At 55.1% G+C, this 19,536-nt stretch overlaps 8 protein-coding genes across 8 annotated transcripts; 5 read left to right on the top strand and 3 right to left on the bottom strand.

Annotated features, from left to right (window-relative positions):
• Positions 1-11: 11 nt before the first annotated feature.
• On the bottom strand, positions 12-1,820 carry F5144DRAFT_623725 (cytochrome P450; the record flags this gene model as incomplete). Its single annotated transcript, XM_066792166.1, has 4 exons — positions 12-845; positions 940-1,031; positions 1,137-1,171; positions 1,240-1,820. The coding sequence occupies 4 exons, from the start codon at positions 1,818-1,820 to the stop codon at positions 255-257; spliced, it is 1,299 nt and encodes a 432-aa protein (XP_066640603.1). The 3' UTR covers positions 12-254.
• Positions 1,821-3,716: 1,896 nt separating this feature from the next.
• F5144DRAFT_659308 (uncharacterized protein) lies at positions 3,717-5,120 on the top strand (the record flags this gene model as incomplete). The annotated part of the gene is made up of 3 exons (XM_066793229.1): positions 3,717-4,400; positions 4,511-4,634; positions 4,705-5,120. Coding segments are annotated over 3 exons (1,224 nt in total), but the record flags the coding sequence as incomplete, so codon positions are not given.
• Positions 5,121-6,613: 1,493 nt separating this feature from the next.
• Positions 6,614-7,115, top strand: F5144DRAFT_551352 (uncharacterized protein; the record flags this gene model as incomplete). The annotated part of the gene is made up of 3 exons (XM_066787686.1): positions 6,614-6,689; positions 6,746-7,004; positions 7,043-7,115. 3 exons carry the CDS (start codon positions 6,614-6,616, stop codon positions 7,113-7,115), a joined length of 408 nt encoding a protein of 135 aa, XP_066640605.1.
• A 4,066-nt stretch (positions 7,116-11,181) lies between these two features.
• F5144DRAFT_374678 (major facilitator superfamily domain-containing protein) lies at positions 11,182-13,103 on the top strand. The gene is made up of 4 exons (XM_066784541.1): positions 11,182-11,871; positions 11,942-12,126; positions 12,198-12,588; positions 12,650-13,103. The coding sequence occupies exons 1-4, from the start codon at positions 11,354-11,356 to the stop codon at positions 13,077-13,079; spliced, it is 1,524 nt and encodes a 507-aa protein (XP_066640606.1). The 5' UTR covers positions 11,182-11,353; the 3' UTR covers positions 13,080-13,103.
• Positions 13,104-13,899: 796 nt separating this feature from the next.
• F5144DRAFT_606350 (uncharacterized protein) lies at positions 13,900-14,316 on the bottom strand (the record flags this gene model as incomplete). Its single annotated transcript, XM_066791485.1, has 1 exon — positions 13,900-14,316. The coding sequence occupies one exon, from the start codon at positions 14,314-14,316 to the stop codon at positions 13,900-13,902; it is 417 nt and encodes a 138-aa protein (XP_066640607.1).
• Positions 14,317-15,584: 1,268 nt separating this feature from the next.
• On the top strand, positions 15,585-16,312 carry F5144DRAFT_584628 (uncharacterized protein). The gene has a single exon (XM_066789633.1). It carries the CDS (start codon positions 15,590-15,592, stop codon positions 15,866-15,868), a length of 279 nt encoding a protein of 92 aa, XP_066640608.1. The 5' UTR covers positions 15,585-15,589; the 3' UTR covers positions 15,869-16,312.
• On the top strand, positions 16,143-17,580 carry F5144DRAFT_374749 (uncharacterized protein). The gene is made up of 2 exons (XM_066784542.1): positions 16,143-16,703; positions 16,798-17,580. The coding sequence occupies exons 1-2, from the start codon at positions 16,403-16,405 to the stop codon at positions 17,457-17,459; spliced, it is 963 nt and encodes a 320-aa protein (XP_066640609.1). The 5' UTR covers positions 16,143-16,402; the 3' UTR covers positions 17,460-17,580.
• Position 17,581: 1 nt separating this feature from the next.
• F5144DRAFT_374761 (uncharacterized protein) lies at positions 17,582-18,884 on the bottom strand. The gene is made up of 3 exons (XM_066784543.1): positions 18,460-18,884; positions 18,288-18,408; positions 17,582-18,196 (listed from the first exon to the last, which is right to left on the bottom strand). The coding sequence occupies exons 1-3, from the start codon at positions 18,800-18,802 to the stop codon at positions 17,833-17,835; spliced, it is 828 nt and encodes a 275-aa protein (XP_066640610.1). The 5' UTR covers positions 18,803-18,884; the 3' UTR covers positions 17,582-17,832.
• Positions 18,885-19,536: the final 652 nt, after the last annotated feature.

Here is a 19,536-nt window from a genome sequence, read left to right on the forward strand (position 1 = left end):
TAATACAACTTGGGATGATATCATTCTTCGTAATTGGGAAAAGAACTACACTTCGTAGTGGTATCAACTTCAGACAACCAAAACCAACCAACAAACCAACCATCTATGATCCTGAATCAAACGCGTAAAAGCCCATGCAAATGCCGTCCACACTCCCAAAACGTACCGCTACATCCACAGATCTGCCCAGCTCATGTCATGACAATACAATATCTCTCTTAACTACACACAGTCCCGCCCATCAACACCATGCCCTATGCCTTCACCCTCTTCTTCATACGAATCGTAGCCTGAAGCGGCGGCACCCTATTCAAGCCAAACCACGAGTTCCGGGGCCGCTCCCCGCCAATCTCAATATCATAGCTCAGCACCAGATGCGCCAGCATCAACTTCAGCTCATTCGCGGCAAAAAACCGTCCCGGGCACGCATTCCGGCCATGCCCAAACGCCAGATAATCCGTACTCGTCGTCGCAAACGCCTTCGCCGCGCGCTTGACATACTCGACCGACTCGTCGGAGCGCTGCTCGGCAAAGCGGAAGGGCTTGAACTCGCGGGCGTCCGGGTAGATGGCGCTGTCCTGGAAGACCGGGTAGCTGGGGACGTTGACGGTGACGCCGCGCGGGATGCGCACGCCCGAGGGCGTGACGATGCCGTCCGGGGCGACGACGGCGCGGCTGAGGCCGATGGTCACGAACGAGTTGAGGCGGGCGGATTCGCGCATGACGCTGTCGAGCTTTTGCATTTTGGCGAGGGCCCGCTTGTCCCATTGGTTGTTGTGCTCGGCGAGGACGTCTTCGATTTCGGCGCGCAGCTCGTCGAGGTATTCTTGCTTGGAGGCGGCGAGCTCGAGGATGGCGCTGGTGATGGTGAAGGAGGAGGTGTGGATGGCGGCGAAGTTGAGGAGGAGGATCCGGTCGGCGAGGGTGGTTGGCTTCCACAGGTAGGGGTCGCCCATGTCCTTGGCCTGCTTGATGGTCCATTGAAGGAAGTCGTTGGGCTCGGGGCCGTGCGATTTGTCCTCGGGATCGCGCTGGCGAGCATCGTAGTCGGCTAGGCGTTTCTTGATCTCGGGTACGAGGATGTTCCTGAAGCGCCCGGTGCGGAAACGGATGGGCAGGCAGAGGAAGAACGCCACGAGGGGCCGCAGGGGCTTCCATATCATGCGCAGCACTGTTGAGGTCAGGGGCACGTCCTGGGCGTATCCCATGCCCTCGACGAGCAGCGCGGGGTCTCGGCACTTTGGCTTGCCCACGAAGACGCGGTTCGTGACGCAGCCGACGATTTTGCGCATGGTGTCGTAGACGCAGACCTCCTGAAACTCGTCAGGGTTGCCCCAGTGGGTATCGAAGGCCCAGGCCGTCTCCTCGGCGACATCCGGGACGAGGTTGCCGATCTGGTTGGTCAGGGTGGTGGTGATGAGCTTGTGGTGTACCGGGTTGCGCACGAGGGACGGGTCGGTCGTCGTGTAGTCTGTCTGGAGGGCGTCGATGGCTTGGGTGTGCATATCGAGCTTCGAGTCGGGCTGGTCGGTGACGAACTGTGTCTCAGAGCGGGGGAGCAACACCATGTTCTGGGCCATGGCCACGGGCATAAGCACGGCCTGATCTCTGTATTTCTGGTCCGCCTCTTGTACCGCGGCCTTGAAGTTGATGGTGTTCCTCCATGTTGCCTGGTAGAAGGGGAACCAGTCGCCCTCCTTTGCGCCTAATATGGGGAGCTTGGGGAGCTTCGGCCCAGCAAAGAAGAGCTGGTGTATGACGAAGGCGACCAAGGCCACGGCCGGGACTAGCACCGCCGGCCGAAGAAGGGTCTCGATCATGGCGTCGTCCTGTCTGTTGGCTGGGGGTGGGGGTGTTGAACGTGACGAGAGTTGAAAGGGGAGGGGAGGTGAGATTTAGCTCGGTAGCCTCAAGTTAATAAGTCCCTCGCTCTCGACTACCCCGGGATTTCTCCGCCCAGATACAGACAGATTTAGGAAGCTGACATCCAACTTGGCTCAATGCTCCGCCCCTCCTAGTATTACTAATTTCGTGAGGTCGTGCTTGATGTAGAGGATGAATTCAGAATGCTGCGACTCGGGGATTGCAAAGTTTCACACGGTGGATGGAAGCCAATAAAGAGGTTGTTGGAATGTGGTCGAGGGCGTCACTGCCTTCTTCATTCAAGTCACACATATCCGGTTCTGGGATTGACTTCGAGGATCGAGTGGAACGAAGTACCTTTTTGTTTCCAGACCGCGATTGTGACTGCGACTCTCACCCGAACCGATGACCCACTGCACGCCCACAATGTACATGTTATTTCCATATTTCAGTGTCCACAGTATGTTCATCAGAGGAAAAGTCCCGCTCGTACTCGCACGCTGTGGCGAATGGCGATGAATTTTGAGTTTGCTAGGCTGCACCACCCGAGACCCTCCTTGTTCACGATCCTGGAAGGCACGCTCGAGGCATGCTCCATGGCATCCTGTCATCCGCACTAGTCTTTAATTGGGTTGGATCACTGCCGCATTGGGCAAGGTACCCTGCCAGCCGAGAAGGAGCTTGTTCGGATCTCGGGGGTTCCGCATCGCTTACAATTTCCCCACTTCCAGCCCAAAGTTCGCAAAAATTCCTCCGCCAAAAGAACAGCGTGTCCAGGGCCCATGATTCGCCCTCCCAAAGTTCCCGAAGTTCCTCATGATCGAGTTAATACGACCTTGCAACATCAGGGCTGCTGCACCCGCTATCTCCACTTATGCTGTGGACAGCACGAGGACGGGTGCGATGTGCGAATTGACTGTCGGCGGATTATTGAGAAGAAGCGTGCACTTGTCGATTCTGGCTTTCCATAACTCCCGGCATGTTATGCGGATAACCACCATAGGGAGCCTGCTGGAAAACACCATCAACCTGTTCGAGTCGTGCGGGGCTGCTGCTACTGCGTCGTCTTAGGTTTGCAGCTCGTTCCGCTCCGGCTATGTATTTATCCCACTTGTCAACATCTCACTACTCCCATCTCACCACTGCAGTGTGCCTCCTATCAACAGTAGCCAGATAATGAGAGGTGCAGCCATTGTAGTATGATCAGGGAGTGATAGTGTAAGTGGTCTAGTCGAGCACAAATGCATTGTATAATGCAGGTAGCCAAGGGCTTGTACACTATAGTTATATGCATGTGAGCCGTTTTTCACGGATCTGTCCCGCCATGCGAAATCGAACCCGCAGTTCGTCTCTCTCGACGATCAGCAACAAACTGGGAGCGGAGCTGGTGAATGACATAAGCCCGGCGTGTTTTCCCACTGCCGGCTATAAGCCTTTGCTGCTTTTCTGTTGGCGGCCAAGCTTTTACCATATGTCTGATGCACTGATGGCCTTGGTGTAATGATTTTGATGCAGAATCCATGAGCTTGAGCTCAGGTTTGAGGTCACGGCCCTGTAGATCACTTGGCAACCAAGTGTTATATGTAGAGCAACCGATGAATCAGATTTCAAAGCCTTAATGCTCTTTGGCATTTGTCTCGGGTGCAACGCTTGACGAATTGTAGATTCCTTGAATCTCATATATCATACTTCTTAGCCAACAAGGCTCTTGGGTATTGATTACCCAATGGCGTTCAAGTATGGCTGGTAAGTTAAGTTCATCATGATGTGGCTATCCCCAATATCTTCCTCATACTTTGCGGACAGTGCCTCAACTCCAAATATTTTATTGTTTTCTCGTCTTGTCTCCTCTCTTGACAGCCGCCCTCCAGACACAATGTCCTTGGAATCCCACCATCCCGCCATTACAACCCGCCGGGAGCTGCACGCTACCCGTAGACGACGGCACTCCCGCGCTTCTGAACTCGAGTAGAGGACTGCCTTGGACCCATCCGCCGTCCTGCATCATCCCCAACGCCGCCGGCTCCACCGAGAAGTTCTGCGTTTACTCTTCCTCCACTTTCAACGACGGCAGCGGTATCGCCATCATCACCGACCCAGAAACCGCCGCCGGCGTTGCAGACACCGTTCAAGACCCCCTACCAGCATGGAACTCCCGCCACCATCTTGCCCGCCGCGGCCGTTTATCAACCGAGGCTGTTGACCTACCGTATACGGTAACCCAAATCCCAGGAAAGGGCTTGGGGGTGGTCGCCACCAAACGCATTAAACGATTTGACACTATCCTGAAAAGCTACCCGGCCATGATCGCCGATAACGAGTTTCTCTCTCTTGGAAAAAAGACAGAGGGCGGGCTTCCTGGCGGGCCTCGGTTGTTTCAGAAGGCACTCGACCAGCTGCCGGACAAGGAGCGCTTCCTCACCATGGCTCGGAGCGAGGAGGAGCATGTCCATGCTGTTGAGGATGTCATCAAGACTAATGCTTTTGGGATTATTGTGGACGGTCGGGATATGAAGGGTGTCTATCCGGAAATTGCGGTATGTGGGTTGGCAACCCCCTGGTGACGAGGATACTTTGGTGCTGACCAAGTCGTCGTCATAACAGAAGTTGAACCATGCCTGCGATGCAAAGTAAGATTGCCATGAAGCACACGGGGCCGGGGTTAGATGCTGACCAGTTCAGCGCCTACAGCAAATTCACCAAGAAGGACCTCGCCATGTCGGCCATAGCAACAAGAGATATTGAGCCCGGGGAGGAAATCACAGTGAGCTGTACGAGCCCATACCACGCCACCCATTTTCACCAGTCAAGTCGCTAACAAAACAACAGACATCCCCCTAGGCATGCCAACCGCCCACCGAACCCGAGCCCTCAAAAACTGGGGTTTCAACTGCACCTGCAACCTATGCTCCGCATCCGCCGAGGCCCGCTCAGCGTCAGACGAGCGGCGGGAACGCCTCGCCGAAGCCTTTCACACCATGCAGCACGGATCGGTCAGCTACAACACGCTGGTGAAACTGACCCAGGAGCTGGTTGATTTGGCACAGGTTGAGGGGCTGCTGGCAAAGGTTGGGGAGTATTATCAGGCGTTTATGCGCACTTATTATGGGGCTGGGGATGCTGAGACGGCGAGGAAGTATGGGCGGGCGTCGCTGAAGTTGGCGGAGATCTTTTCGGATCCGGAGGGGGTTCTCTGTACGGGGTTGAAGGGGGATTTGGAGCAGCTGGATAGGTTGATACAGGCGGGGACGGTGTAGAAGAGCTAGAGAGGTGTCCTTGGGCGAGGCTGATGTTCAGGGTGGTTGCCTGGGATATTACAGATAGAAGTAGGGGTTGGTTCTTTGGAGAAAGTAGGTCCCGGCTGGATTAACTACCGCTCTTAGGCAGCTCTATTATTATTGCAGGATGTTTAACAGAACCGAGCTTATCAGAACGGACATGGTGCGAGAATAGGACAATAGGGAACGGGAAGGTCTGAGCCGAAAACGAGGGCAAAATAGTATAGTTGTGTGGGATGGCTCTGGGTACAAAGAATTTCCCATTTTGTTCGTAGTCCTGAGCTAGGCGTCCCGTGGCTAGGTAACATGAATCTGATCCAAGCTTTCCCTGATCTGTCCTTCAGGTTACGAAATGGCAACGCACTTGAATCTGGATGGTTGTGTTGTTGCATACGGAGCAAGTAAGAAGAGGCGAAGTGATTTACGTACGAGGCATGTCTTTGTTAGGGATGGGATGGCGTTTTTGTGTCAAAAATCAAGAGACCTTCTAATCGATCTCCTGATAATATGATGATGTCAATTGTAGCGAGAGAGAGGCAACACAAGTACCTGTTCCATTTCCTTTTTATAATAAGGCATCGCAGACGAGGGTGCGATGGCTCAGCCACCGTTGTCCTCTGCCAATGACACTTGAGCTCGCGAACACGAGCGTTAAAATGTTGTATTTAGGCGCAGGGTCGATGCTTCTCTGGACACAAAAAGCGCAGAGGCGCTCGCTCAGAGCAATTTAGCAGGATACCGCAGCCTTCCCAGACAAGCATCAAGACACAGGGCAGTCAGTCCCACAAAGTCATGCATTCAAGCACGAAATGACTACTCGGATGCCAAGGCAGGAAAAGAACTGGTTGGTGTGCGGGAAACGCAAACCCAAATGGAATCTTGCTTGTGCTGAGAGGAGGCAGATCTGGGATCGAGGGAGTGTAGAAGCGCAAAAGAATTAAAGAAGTCAAAAAGCTCACCGCCTAACCCCCCGCCTTTAATTGACGGGAAGGTAGATGGCTACGAAAACTCCTCTTGGGGAGTTTTACTTCGGTGGGATTCGAACCCGCACCCTTATGGGTGTACCACTGCGCTTTACAGTCTACGGCAGATTATGAGTCTGCGCTCCCCCCGCTTCACCAAATTAGGTGTCTCTTTGCGGGGGGAAGTTGTTGTGTGGAGCGAGGTACGTGTATATTAAGGGCCAATAGGCGGGGGAGTGGGAGGGGAGTTGAGAGTTGGGATGGAGGAGGATGGTGGGAAGTCGTGGATAGGGCCCTCTTTCCCATTTTGCTACCGAGCCTTAGAGCAAACATGGATATAATTTTTGTGAACGATGGGATGATTCGATAACGCTGGAAGTAGAGGAGTGTAAGGAGTTGGACCACCTGTGCCGTCGCCGTTGATTCTATCGGCTTCAAGTTGGTAGCGGTAAATATGTCGGATCCCGTTATCTATTGTCAAGAGCCTTCTGCCTCTAGATCTAGATCACGATGACGGCCATAGGCCATGCCTTAAGCTTGGAAGATGAGCTGACTGTCGTCTATCAACAAATTAACGGTCTCGCGGGTGAGTCCTACGACACCAGGGACCTCAGTGCCATCAGTGATGGCCCAATGATGCAGAACAAGCCGCCCGCTTTGCCAACTCCTACGACACCCTCATCGGCCGTCACGCAGGTCAACCGGCAGAAGCGAAGGGAATTTTCGGTATTTTGAAACAGAAGCCGACGCTATGGGTGACGCCTTTGATCGGCATTAACGCCCATCGGCGGTTTACGATAATCTCCCCGATGAGACCTGGAGATTCCGGGGACTCGCTGCTTTCCGCCCCGGAACACCTAGCTATTCAGGGCTCGCCCGTGACAACTGGGATCACTTTGATGTAGGCTCCCGTACTGCGTACAACGCTGGCAACTCCAGATCTCGCAACGTGGATGTTGCCGGGGATCTTGAAAAGGCTTACATGATGAATGCTTTCGCCGACCACCCGTGATTCTTTGTGGAGGATTTGTTTCCGGCTGACCACTGACCACCTCCGTACTCCGCATCGGTACCTATCTACATCCAGGGACTTGGCTTCGACCGGTAGTGAATTCTGCGTAAAGGTTAGAACGAAAAACGAAGCCCTCAATAGACATGTAAAAGTGTAAGCGCCAACGGGGCCACATCTGCTTCACGATAAAGAGAGGCCAACAGACTCTGGCGCCGCTTTTCGAAGCCGAGCGTCGGCACTCGGCCTTACGAGATTGCTGTGACTGGCTCTTCACCAGCAGTTGGGCCTTTGCCGGCACAGGCTTCAAGTACCTTTGGAGCGGTTGGTGGAAGTCCCGATCACAATCAACGGACCACCTGGGATACTGAGTGGCAGCGACGATGAGGCTAGGTCTCATCTCGGGGGTAGTCATAGGCTTTTAATGTCCGCTAGCGCGGCTTCCACGAAGTTCTGGCCCCAGACGTAGCCCAGTTTTCTTCTCACTTTGCCTACCGTAGCTAAGTTTCGGCTCAACAGCCATTCCGCGTTCTTTGTTTTATTAATGAACCGGGAGAAGATGATATTCTCTTACTTGCCACTTGTAAAGGCCTTTATCCGCGGGGATTTTGCCTTCGATGGACTGTTTACGTTGGTTTTCTCATCGTTTTTCATGTTCCATTGTTCTCACACTTCAGTCATCCCTCGATACTACTACTTAATGAAGCCATGCCGTGGAAAGTGTCTCGAACCCCTTTGCGTGGTATCTTGATGAACATCATAGATAACTACTGGACTAACATAAGGATGGTAGGCATCCAGCGGTTTACGTCGTCTGGGGTATCCGACAGGCGCGACGGAACGTGCAAAAGAAGAGTTGCTTCCATGTCCCGGTCCGTAGCATCCAGCCACTTTGACGGCATGCGCTTGGCATGCAGATGATGTTCTGGCCGCAATGCAACGTATTTAACCGACGGTACGTCTAGGCCGTGGAGGCAGATTGATTAATTACCAGCAGAGCAATAGAGAGTGAGGCTCGGTTGGGTCCCCTCACTGTAACCCTCATCTATCCACTGCCCTGGGGAAATCCGACTTCCAGGTTCCGTCGTTGTCGTAGCACAAGCTGGGTTGAGACTACAACCGTGGTTGCGATATCAACACCAAAAATCAACATGGATGTCGGAAATGACATGACAAGGTGGGCTAGTTGAAACAAAACGCGCCACGGCGGCTAGCTCGAGGATTCGGCACTCTCCTTGCATGATGGCTGGGCGGGCGGCTTTTTGTGAATAAAAAGATGACAGGTGGCTGCAGAACCAAGCCTCTTGGAAACTCAAAACAGCCACGGCGAGGGCACCAAGCCCTTGGCCGCGGCGGTGCCCCCAAGTTTTAACCCCCACCACCTCGACATCACCCGGCCGAAAGGAACTTACGCAGCGCGGTGATTACCAACAAAACACGACAACGGCATCCATCAACGTCAACCATGGGGATTTGTTGACCGCTCGTCCGGGATCGCGTGAACACAGAGTCGCAACGGACAAGACATCGCGTCCGGCGCCTTGGGGGGGGAGAGGAGGCGGTGGCCGGGTGTGCTGCCCTTCCTGGCGCTGGGCGCGCGTCGGATGCGGAACCCGCCCCATGTTCATTCAATGTTGGGGTCGATTGTGTTGGTCGGCAGTCGCAAGGTGTTCCTGTTTTCTTGTTGTACCTGTACGAATACGCAAAGTAATCCTGTGTTTGATCTTTCGGGCGGGCGGGTCGCGGCCGTAATCCCAAGCATCGCTTGTTGCGGGCGAGCTGACTGCGCGTCAAGCCTCATGCATTCTGGCTTGGCCGCCGGCAGAGGATGGGGGCGGGAAGCGGGTAGGCTGTGGTTGGTGGGATGGTGGATGATCCGGTCCTGTTTGGCCTGGGTCTGCCTGGTTGGGTTCGGTGTCGAGAATGAGATCCATGGATGGGGGAGGCTCGGCGGTCTGGGCATTGAGGGTTGCGAGGGGGAGTTGGAGAGATGAGGGGGACCAACAGACGCCAAGTCCCTGGAGAGTCGGGGCCGCATCACGAAACGAGAAACGCCATGGCGGACTGGTAGGATGAGAAAATGGGCATCTCCTCCGCAGACTAGTCTGCCGGTGGAATGGATATGCTTGGTGCGGAGGAGAGTAGCGGAACTGGGAAAGGTGAAGTCGAAGACGTATACAAAAAAGGGGTGGAATCCACAGTTCATCCAAGCTTCCAAGCTTCAACGCTCTGGGGAAATTATGGGCTGGGCCACTCGCAAAAGAGGGAGTGGACCCTTCCCCAGGTTTGTGGGGGAAAGGAGGATGATCGGGAGGATGACACGAGCGAAAGTTGGCATCTGGATGGATGTCGTCCCGTCACTTTGCGGAGAGGGAGTGAGAAACGAGTCTCGTTTTTTGTATCATGTTGCACATTCTGATGCGACATTTTCATTCTCGTTACCATGATTGGCCTGCTGCGACTTTCAAGCTAATTCGGACTTGGTTTTTGGATGGCAGGGCACCCCGACTCAGGTTGTACACTTCTCAGCTCCTGCATGTTTCCACCATCCCGTTTTAACTTCTGCCTGTTTTCCACACACACAAACTTGAAGATCAAATTCATATTGGGCCTCAGTAAGCACGGTTCTGACGGGTGGGTGCGGTGCGCCTCTACGCCGTGTCTCTCAGCTACCTATACCTTATCACTAGCATCGTATATTAGGTAACCGTTGAACTCCCAGGTACGGGTCATATTTTGATTTTCCACGCCTCCCTTTCCACCCTGTATCCTGGTGAGCCAACGCTGTGGCGCTATCCGATCTCGATCGTCTGATTCCAGAAGCATCCAGTCCTCCGACCCATGTCCCAGCCTCCCTTTGTCCGTTTGCCCCCTGAATCCCCCTCCCTTTTCTGCGGTTACGATGTGGCTGCAGATTCGACGCGGACCGCGCCAGGAACAACTTTTCCTGCGCTAGAAGGTTGGCAACAGCGGCTGCCGGAGCATTTCTGGAGGGACGTACCGACGCCTTTCCTGTTCAGAGCTCCCCGAAGACGCCACCGTCCATGCCCAGCCCTCCCGCCGCTGGCTGAGGATTTATCCATCTGCCCGAAGGCTTCATCCGGCGCGCCGTTGGGGGCAGCCACGTGCGGGGATGAAATTTTGGCTTTCCTTGGTGTTGTCCTGGGCGAAGCTGGGCGTGCTGGGCGTGCTCGGCGTGCTGGGGCATCGTGGAGGGAGACCGCCGAGATAACAAGACGTTCGCGAGCTGCCCAATGGCGGGGCTCTTTTCTAGCCAAGCCGGACGTGTTGCACAGATCCGGCCCCTGGCGGTGCCTTGCGCCAGCCGCTGAGTGGTTGCCCGGTCCAGACCCGCGTCGAATCTTGCAATCTCACAGAAGCTAAAAGAGAGCCCAGCCGCCAAGCAGCTTGGCATGCGCCTAGGGATTGGCTAACCATGGACGACGCGGAGGGTTTTCCCCTGTTCCCACTGGCCCATCTGGGATGTCTGATACTCGACCGCTCATCACCTATTACTGCCTGCCAAAAGGGGACCAGCTGACAGAGTGTACAGTGGTGTTTATGGACCAGATAGGCCCCCGTCTTGGCAGCTTATCACCGAACAGCTGCAGTAAACACTGGGCCGCAAGCTCGCTGATCTCACCCCCTTGGGAAGAGACATCGGAACCAGGAGACGCTTGTGTTCCCCGACACGCAAACAGGCTAACCCATCCAGCTCTCGCGCGCCTGCCATGGATGAGACATGCGTCTTCGAGCTGGACTCCCCACTGATCCCATCCTTCGGCCCACCGGCGACGACGCGGTGTACCGTTACATACCTAGCAAGTAAGCTGGGGTTGTCTCGGCGCGGACTCGACCAGGAACTGGCAGGACAAGCCGGCAGGACTCTGGGGTAGTGGAACTCAAGCCCCAGACATACACCCTTGACCATCTTTGTTGGGCCGGGATCTGCATGGTAATTACCAGCTCGAGGATGTGACGTGCTGTTGGACACCTGCTGCATCGTGGCCCTCTTCCCGTGTCTCACACTTGGCGTTTTCTCCCCCAGAATGTATGGTTCCTTCCAGTATAAGTTGGGGATCCGCCCTCGCCTGCCCGAACACCCGGATCCCCCCCCCCCAGGAACTGGCCCGTCTATCACCCCACGCCGCCCCCAAAAGTCAGTACACAGCAGCGCGTGGACAGTGATCACACCCACAGAACCCGCACCGCTCTGACAAGGACGCGCCACCCACCTTGCTATGGGTAACCCAGCCGAAGTAGCAGCACCCGACGTGCCGACGACCGAGTCCGACAGCGTCAGCAACGAAAAGACCGCCGTGCGCAAGGCCTCGCACGAGGATGACGTGAACGTGGAGAGCGCCGGGTGGGACGAGAGCTCGACGCGGAAGCTCATCCGCAAGGTCGACCTCACGCTGATCCCCTTCCTGGCCCTGCTGTACCTGCTCTCCTTCCTGGACCGCACCAACATCGGTAATGCTCGTCTCGACACGCTTGAGGATGACCTGGGCCTCGACAAGACCGGCCTGCAGTACAACGATGCCCTCGCTATCTTTTTTCCGTTCTATGTCGCCGCCGAGATCCCGTCCAACATGGCGATGAAGCGGTTCCGTCCCTCGCTATGGATTCCGAGCATCATGGTTGCGTGGGCCGTTTGCACTACGCTTATGGGTATTGTTCAGAATTATCCAGGTTTGATGGCCTGTCGTTCTGCTCTGGGTCTTGCGGAGGGTGGTTTGTTTCCTGGTATCACCTACTAGTGAGTCCCCCTTTTGCTTTTGCTGGACTCCGCCCTTAGTCGCAAAGGGTGCACTAACCGCGGTTCATAGCATCACCATGTGGTATCGGCGCCACGAATGCGGTTTGCGCATGGCCATCTTCTTCTCTGCCGCCACTGCTGCCGGTGCATTTGGCGGACTTCTCGCCTTTGGAATTATGAAGATGGGAGGTGTTGCCGGCCTTTCGGGTTGGCAATGGATTTTCATTCTCGAGGGCCTTTTGACCTTTTGTGTCGGTATGCTATCGCCCGCCCCTGCTCGAGCTTTCACACTATTCAGGCCACTAACCGGTGACTGCCTCCTCTAGCCATGATTGCGTACGCGGTGATGCAAGACTACCCGGCAACGGCCAAGTTCCTCACTCAGGAGGAGCGCGTGGAGGTGGCGGCGCGGCTGAAGCGCGACCGGTCCTCGCTTGCCGACGAATTCGACATTAAGTATTTCTGGGCGGCCCTCAAGGACTGGAAGATCTGGGTGCACATGTTCATCACCATCGGCGTGTACACCGGCCTGTACTCGTACTCGCTTTTCCTGCCCACCATCATCAACGACCTCGGTACCTCGAGCAGCAGGGAGATGTCCCAGTTGCTGACGGTGCCCCCTTACGTCGTGGCTTGCCTGTTCTGCGTTGGTTCCGGTTGGTATGCCGACAAGCTGGGCAAGCGTGGCGTTTTCATGATTGGGTTCATGGTTATTGCGTACGTATTCCCGGATACGCGTATTATGAGATGGCCGAACTGACCAGACTTTCAAATCTAGCATCATCGGCCTCATCATGCTCATGTCCAGCTCCTCCAGCGGCGTGCGCTACACGGGCTGCTTCTTCCTTGCTACGGGCATCTACCCCAATGTCCCGCTGGGCGTGGCATGGAACGGCAACAACATCGGCGGGTCGCTGAAGCGCGGCGTGGGCATCGCCATGCACGTCGGCTTCGGCAACCTCGGCGGCACCATCTCGGCCTACCTGTTCCTCTCCAAGGACAAGCCCCGGTACATGCCCGGCTTCGCCACCCTGCTGGCCTGCCAGGCCATGGCCCTAGTGCTGTCCGTGTTTATGCACATCTACCTGCGCCGCGAGAACGCCCGCCGCGACCGCGAGTACAAGCCCCCGAGCGAGTATACCGAGGAGGAGAGGGTTGCGGAGCGTGAGAAGGGCGATTTGGCGACTTTCTTCCGTTATACTGTGTAGAGAGGAGGTGGGCTTGTTTGGTAGACGGCGTGTTGCTTCTAGTAATGGTTATGGGTATGGTTCGGATGGCATGAGCCCTTGGGAGCCCAATAGCGAGCATAAAATATTATGATGATCGATTCTTGAAATGCACGTTTGGTTGTCTGTCCCTGGTGCAGTTTTGTATCGGAGGGATGTTTTTTGCTTGACGTCCATACATCTAGGTTTCGAGTAGTATGTGTTAAGATGGACTACCTTAAACAGAGGTCTAACTACGGTGGTTAGCGCCGGCCCCCCCTTACGGTTCAACGACAACGTTCAGCTGTTCTTTAGTTCGTCCGTTGAAAGGGTCTATCATTGTTAATATCGAGAGGCTCCCGTAGACCCCAGGACATTTTACATGAGGAATACCTATTCAATGGTTGTTTAGGGCGCCTCCTAGAATACACTTCATAGGTCAGGGGGCCTCGACCCTTTTCTAGCAATGGACGGACGTCACACGAGTTGTCCATATTCGGGTTCGGGAGTACGTTTGCGATCAATGATGGCCAACATTGCACCCTGATAGTTGATTGCTACTGGAGTCATTTCTAGTGCCGGGTTTGATCCCGATAGTCCTCCCATGCCAGAATCAAATATACGGGCAGCCCTTGACATAGGGATAGATCGGGTTTCAATTTTCGTAATCTCCAAGCCCCCCTATGTACATACACAACTGAACTCTCTCGTCCACCATTTTGCCCCGAACCTATCCCATTGTCGTGCAGATATCCCCCAAACCCAACCCTTCTTTTGGTTTTATGTCGCCACGAAAACCTGTGAATGTGATCCGCCCCCCTTTTTAGACGCAGATACCGCCGCAGTCCGCGCCACCCTTCTTAGGATCGCAGTCGTCCCTCGGGTCATCGATGCACTTCTTGCCGTCCTCGCAAGCAATACCGGCGAAGCCGCCGCAGAACTTGGGGGTGATGCAGATGCCGCCGCAGTCGGCGCCGCCCTTGGCCGGGTCGCAGGCGTCGGACGGGTTGTCGACGCAGATCTGGGCGGGGTCCTCGCAGCGGATGCCGGCGATGCCGCCGCAGAAGGGCGGCTTGACGCAGACGCCCGCGCAGTTCTCGCCGCGGTCGCAGCTCGGGTCCGTCTTCTCGCACACCTGGCCCGCGGGGCACGGCGCGATCTTGAAGCCGCAGGGGCGCTCGACGACGGCCGCGCTGGCGACGCCGAGGAGGGAGAGGACGGCGAGGGAGAGGACGCGCATGGTGATGGTTGGGTTGAGTGTTAGGGGCGGGAGTATGTTGTTTGTAGTCGGGCTGAGTATCTTGGCCGAGTTGCAACTTGTAAGGTGAGTGGATGGCGGATGATGATGTCTCAAGTTCAGTGGGCAGGAGGGTGTTTGAATCATTTATAGATATCTTCAAATTCCAGCCCAGGGGCTCGGGAGCCAACCACCTGGTGGCACTATGTAACAAACAGCAAGTCTGGTCGCATGGCAGCCATCCCGTTTCTCGTGTTTCTCCCGGCTGAAATGAGAACGTAAGGCCACTTCCCAATTCCCATTTGCTCCAACGCTCCGATATTACTACAGGGTGAGAGTGATCTGCTCCCAGACTTACCCAAGCCAAGCCGGAGTTTCTCCCCGTCCACATTTTCGGCAACGCCACAGACCAGGCCATGCTGTCATTTATCCTATTTTTAGCTGAGTTGCATTCATCTCCGCCAACCAAGACAATTTGAAGACTTTTATTCGTGAGACGACTCGCCAACGTCGACGGAAGAATGCCAGCTCCCCTGCCCCTTGCAGCACAGAGGGGATGGGTGGTGACGCCCTTCCCCGGATTTTCGCATTCGAGCTGCCGATACCACGCTTCTGCTTTCTGGTGTGCTGGCCGAGGGCACGCTGGTGTAGAATTCGCGTCGTATACCTGAAAGGGAGGATACGAGGCCGAAAGCGGACGAATTCGAGAGGGAAAGGTGTAGAGAATTGGGAAATAGCCGAGGTCGCTTGAACTTGTCTCTAACCCCGTTGGGTTGGGAAGTTTGAAGTTGATTATTCTGAGCCTGACTCAGACTAGTTCGGTGTGGAATGGAGGTTTGGATCACCCTTGTGAGAAGATACTAGCGTATTTGATTTGGTTCGCTCACGGCATGATTCATATTCCCGCTTACTGTTTGCTACCATTGATGTTGCAATCCTGGACGTGGATGGCAATGGGAAACACAAGACACCAATCGATTATTAACGTGAGCAGATCTGCATTTTGTGAGGATGAGTGAGCTCAGCAACACCCTTATTCTTTCAGGTGGTGTGAAGATCAATGTCAGCACTCGGGCAACCTTGAACTATTCGGGTTTCAGCGAATCGAGTGACTGATAGAAAGTACAATCACTGGCAAATCATCGTTCTCCTCGCATTGAGTCTTCGTCATCTTTCCGTCATGTCTTCGTCATGGGAATGAACACAGCCTTTTAAGTTCCAAAAAGAGATATTAACTGCCGTACTTCCTTAAGCAGTACGTGCATGTTCTTGCATCATGTTTCTTCCCCTTTCGAAATTGCTGTCTGTCCACTTCTGGCCTCTCATCTCTTCTCTTCCCGCATTTCTATTCATCGTCTCTTTTTATTTTATTTTCAACTTTCTGATCTCCTTCTCGTGTGCTCTTCTCATGAACGCTGCCTCCTCCAGTCACTCCTTCAAATCACTTTTAGATTTCATATCAGTCTCCTTTCGCTGCTCTTTTCAATTTCACTGTTTTTTACTTCCCTCTTCCTTTGCTTCTTCTCTTTCTATTCTATTTCTACTAGTTATCTAAATGCATTTATTTATTGTGTTTTCGGGTAGACACAACCGAAACCAATCCATGTATCTCATATCATCAACCAATGTCGTTTCTGATAAGCCCCGATGCCCCTTCTTGTTTCAAGACTGAATCTCAAACCCGCGCCTCGCCGCCCGGATACATTCATGCAAGGGCAAGACAAGCAGTTCAGATAAAGTACAGTGGGCCCAGGGTTTCCCAACCTGTTCCAGGTGCCGTTACTGTGCCCCGCATTGCGTCATTTTCTTCGGCCAACAGGTCCATGTCCATGGTGAAAAGATTATTTAGTTTGAAAAATAAAATAAAAAATGAACCCCCGACGTGATGCTGTTTTTTTGACAGAAATATCCACTCGAGTCTGGATCCAGCCACAGGACTTTTCATCGTAGCAAACACCGAGATCGGCACCCCCAATCCCTGACGCACACATCCATAAACGCACCAATAAACGAACATCCATCCATCGACTCACCACCACACTCCAACATCCTTATCATACTCACACTCATACCATCAACACAAACCACAATGACCACCTCCGCCCCCCTCCGCGTCGGCTTCGTGCCCGAGCACTTCTCGACCCCCCTCCACTTCGCCCAGAAACACTTCGGCCTCGACGCCACCCTGATCCCCTTCCCCTCCGGCACCGGCCACATGGTCACGGCGCTGCGTGCGGGCGAGATCGATGTCGGTATTGGCTTGACGGAGGGCTGGGTTGCGGGGTTGGGGAAGGCTCAGCAGGAGGGGCAGGGGAAGGGGAAGAGTGGTGGTGAGGTGGATGTGGATGGGGGGTTTCGGTTGGTGGGGACGTATGTTGAGACGCCGCTTTGTGAGTGAACCCTTGGTTGTGAAGCCCCGATATAGATGGTTACCGTGGCTTGCCATGTTTCTTTTTTGGAGATGGTTGACTGACACCCCCCCAGGCTGGGCCATCTCGACGGGCGCCAACCGGCCCGAGATCACGGGCGTCGACTCGCTGCAGGGCGGCAAGATCGGGGTATCGCGGATCGGGTCTGGGAGCTACGTGATGGGGTTTGTGCTGGCCGACCAGCGCGAGTGGCTGGTGCCGACAGCGGGCGTGGGCTCGAGCGAGGAGCAGGCGTCGCCGTACGGGGATACCGTGGTGCTGGACACTTTCGCGCGGCTGCGGGAGGCGGTGAATAAGGGGGATGCGGACTTCTTCATGTGGGAGCATTTTACGTCGAAGCGGTATTTTGATAGTGGGGAGATTCGGAGGGTGGGGGAGATCTATACCCCGTGGAGCAGCTGGAAGATTGTGGCCTCGACGGCGTTGGATGGGCGGGAGGATGGGGCCCGGAGGGTGGATGATTTGTTGGAGAAGCTGAACCAGGGGATTGCGCACTTTAACGCGAACCAGGAGGAGGCGGTCAAGTATATCAGCACGGAGCTGGATTACTCGGAGGAGGACGCGAGGGAGTGGCTGAAGACGGTCAGGTTCCCAGAGCGGACCCAGGGCGTCGACCCGGACGTCATCGTCAAGACGGTCGATATTCTGTGCAAGGCGGGCGTTCTGACCGTGGGAGGGGGCGTGGATGCGCCTGCCATGATTGCAAGGAAGCGGTAGATGGCTAGGGGTGTTCATTTGTCGAGCGTTGGAAAGACATGTCATGTAATGGTCACCGATGTAATATATGCAAGCAGAAGGCCGGTTGGGGGCACTGGCAGGTTCCGCACCAGTGAGATTGTCATGTCTGAGTGATGTTTCCCGTTTCACTTCTCGCACATCGGCAGGTTGGCCATGCTAGCGGCGGTGGGGTCGCCGTGCTGTGTGAGGTGGGCATGGAGGAAGACGATCTGCTGGATATGGTCGAGGTCCTCGGGGGGGCATCCGACAGTCTAACATGGGTGCAATCGCCGAACTCAGGCTGGCTGCACACACAATGCGGTCAGCACCAAGGAACAGACGCCGGGATAAGACGAAAAGCGAAGAGCTCGACTCACCATCCAGCACCACAATCCCTCGCCCGGATACCGCAGATGCCATTCTGGTTACAACACGTGCCCCACGGGGCCTTGCAGATGTAGCCGTTCTCACCGCCGCACGTGCCGTCGGGCGTGTTCCGCTTCATCCCGTCAGGCGGCGTCGGTTCGGTGTCGAGAATGGTGCATTTGCCGGAGAAGCACACCGAGGGGCCGCAGAAATCGTCGCCCGTGCCGCAGGCGCCGTCCTGGTTGCAGCAGTCGCCCCATTTGCCGGCGCACAGCCGGTCGCCGTGGTCCGGGCCGCAGGTGCCGTCGGTGCTGTATATCTTGTCGCCGAAGCAGATGCCCTCGTAGCAGGTGCCGCGGGCGCAGTCTTCACTGGTATGACATGGCACATCAAGTCAGTCAGCTTTGTCGTTCTCATAATATAACATCTCTGATGCCTGGTTGGGGATAGGACATAACTTACGTCGACTTCCCACATGTCCATGTCTCCGAGTTGCAGCATTGCCCGTGGGGCATGCCGAGACACGTAGCGTTGCGGTTAGGGGGGCCGCAGCGCCCGTCTGTGGCTCTCAAGGGCTCGATGACTGTTCTCGTTAGTCCCGAAGTTACAGTATCATGGGAGAGAGGCAACTGACAGCCATCAACGCAGTACTCGGTCTTGGGCTGAATGTTGCTGCAGTCCAGCTCAAGCGTGGGGTTCAGCGTGAAGAAGTGGTCGAAGGCCGTGCCATACTTGGTCGCCAGTTGAGCGCAAGTGTGGTAGTTGACGGTAGCGCCCGTCGTGGCCGAGTAGCGGCAGTTGACATCGCCGGGCTGAATCTTTTTGTCCGCCGTGGTCACCAGCGTGCTGCGAGGGCGCTTCGGGATTTTGGGGTTAGACGCTCCCTCCGAGCCTTTGGCCTGCCATGTCGCCGGCGGGCAGTCGTCGGCCCTGGCGGCCAACGGGAAGAGGAAATACAATGCAAACAGGCGCATCATGATGGGCAACGGCGACTTCTCCCAGAGGAATATAAAGAAAAGTCTCTCCGGTGCTGATGCTCTCCAAAGTGAAGTCCCCTGAGGAATAAGCCAGCGACGGCCGTGGATCAGAACTCAAAATAACAGATATAGCTCGCGCAGGACGAGCTGGTGCTCGGGGATAGAGAAACCTTTATTGTGAGGTTGTACCCTGGTAGTCTCTCTCCAGGACCCCGGGCCAGCATCCAATTTCTGTCTTCCCGCGTTCTCGCGTCTTGCAGGGGTCAAGGCTAAGTAAGCAGTAGAAACGCCACCGCCCCCAAAAAGCCAGTGGGGAACATAGGCGTCTTCAATGGCCCCTTGAGATGCTTCCCCGTGGACTAAGAGATTTTGTGTAGAATTTCCTGTCGGTCCCATCCACTGTGTAGTACTCATTTCCACTCGACTTGCTTAACCGACATGTTCAGCGGACTGGCCCCCAACCTCATTTCAAGCCCCCCGAATCAATCATCTTCGCCACTAGCCTTCGGAATCCGAATCCGAGGCTCTTCAAGCTTCCGTCACCCAAAAGCACCACGGCAACAAGCCCACCCATCGGCCGTCCTTTTGACGTTTAGACGAAGCAACACTCTGTTTCTCCCAAGCAGTCTGCTCAAGTGAATCAAGCCCCAAATGTACTCCCTCTGGCAAACCCTCCAGTCCCTCGCCGAAACCATATACGCAACCGCAACCGGCCATCCCAAACGCCAACGTCT

The sequence above is a fragment of the Chaetomium tenue genome (assembly GCF_020726465.1).
Source record: "Chaetomium tenue strain MPI-SDFR-AT-0079 chromosome Unknown F5144scaffold_6, whole genome shotgun sequence".
NCBI lineage: Eukaryota > Fungi > Ascomycota > Sordariomycetes > Sordariales > Chaetomiaceae > Chaetomium > Chaetomium tenue.

Bases quoted from the DNA above. Each gene is read 5' to 3' on its own strand.
- F5144DRAFT_374678 (XM_066784541.1), top strand. From the start codon at position 11,354: ATGGGTAACCCAGCCGAAGTAGCAGCACCCGACGTGCCGACGACCGAG. The intron at 11,872-11,941 runs GTGAGTCCCCCT...CGCGGTTCATAG, and splicing joins TTTCCTGGTATCACCTACTA to CATCACCATGTGGTATCGGC. The intron at 12,127-12,197 runs GTATGCTATCGC...TGCCTCCTCTAG, and splicing joins CCTTTTGACCTTTTGTGTCG to CCATGATTGCGTACGCGGTG.
- F5144DRAFT_584628 (XM_066789633.1), top strand. From the start codon at position 15,590: ATGTTTCTTCCCCTTTCGAAATTGCTGTCTGTCCACTTCTGGCCTCTC.
- F5144DRAFT_374749 (XM_066784542.1), top strand. From the start codon at position 16,403: ATGACCACCTCCGCCCCCCTCCGCGTCGGCTTCGTGCCCGAGCACTTC. The intron at 16,704-16,797 runs GTGAGTGAACCC...ACACCCCCCCAG, and splicing joins GTATGTTGAGACGCCGCTTT to GCTGGGCCATCTCGACGGGC.
- F5144DRAFT_374761 (XM_066784543.1), bottom strand. From the start codon at position 18,802: ATGATGCGCCTGTTTGCATTGTATTTCCTCTTCCCGTTGGCCGCCAGG. The intron at 18,409-18,459 runs GTCAGTTGCCTC...TAACGAGAACAG, and splicing joins CGAGTACTGCGTTGATGGCT to TCATCGAGCCCTTGAGAGCC. The intron at 18,197-18,287 runs GTAAGTTATGTC...ATGTCATACCAG, and splicing joins TGGACATGTGGGAAGTCGAC to TGAAGACTGCGCCCGCGGCA.